This window comes from Mandrillus leucophaeus, unplaced genomic scaffold (genome assembly GCF_000951045.1).
Source record: "Mandrillus leucophaeus isolate KB7577 unplaced genomic scaffold, Mleu.le_1.0 Scaffold2369, whole genome shotgun sequence".
Lineage (NCBI taxonomy): Eukaryota > Metazoa > Chordata > Mammalia > Primates > Cercopithecidae > Mandrillus > Mandrillus leucophaeus.
Window position 1 is genome coordinate 2,123 of NW_012102442.1, and position 784 is coordinate 2,906.

General features: G+C 49.9%; 1 protein-coding gene across 1 annotated transcript in view; it reads right to left on the minus strand.

The window, feature by feature from the left end:
* The window catches only part of LOC105541258 (glycerol-3-phosphate acyltransferase 2, mitochondrial-like), a gene marked incomplete at its 5' end in the record, with an annotated part of 1,686 nt that extends 1,498 nt beyond the window's left edge, over nt 1–188 (minus strand). Inside the window, one exon of the mRNA XM_011982195.1 lies at nt 57–188. Within this exon, the coding sequence (XP_011837585.1) occupies nt 57–188 (132 nt within the window). The remainder of the gene's footprint in view (nt 1–56) is intronic.
* Between the last annotated feature and the right edge of the window lie 596 nt (nt 189–784).

Here is a 784-nt window from a genome sequence, read left to right on the forward strand (position 1 = left end):
CAGCTCCCCACCACCTCCCTACCACCTCCCTCCAGGGGCAGCTTCTTGAAACACACCCTGAAGTACCGGCCCTCAGCCTCTTCAAAATCATCACTGTCACTATCAGTAAAGTCCCCACTTGGTTTCCACAGCAGCTTCCTGCTCAGTCGCTGTCGCCCTGTGTCACAGGCTGACCGGGAGCCTGGGGTCTAGGGGCCATGGAGCCATAGTTCTCTGACAGGCTGGCCAGGGATCAACCCTGTACCCCCAGACCAGGTACATGCAGGTGAATCCAGTAAAAGCAGACCTAGAGACCCAAGAGGTTGCTCTGCAGAAGCTTTTTAACTTGATGTGCTCCCATTAATCCAATTTTGCTTTGGCTGCCTCTGTTTGTAGGGTATTGCTAAATAAACTTTTGAGCAAGGTGTAGTGGCTCATGCCTGTAATCCCAGTACTTTGTGACACTTAAGGGGGTGGATTGCTTGAGGCCAGGAGTTCAAGACCAGTCTGACCAACATGGTTTAACCTTGGCTCTACTAAAAATACAAACGTTACTGGGGCATGGTGGCACACACCTGTTATACCAGCTACTTGGGAGGCTGAGATGCGAGAAAGGCTTGAACCCAGGAGGTGGAAGTTGCAGTGGGCAGACAATACGCCACTGTATTACAGCCTGGGTGATAGAGCAAGACTCTGTCAGAAAGAAAGAAGGAAGGCAGGAAGGCAGGAAAGCATTTTTGCCCAGACTAATGTCCTGGAGATTTTCCCCAATGATTTCTTGTGGTAATTTCATAGTTCAATATTT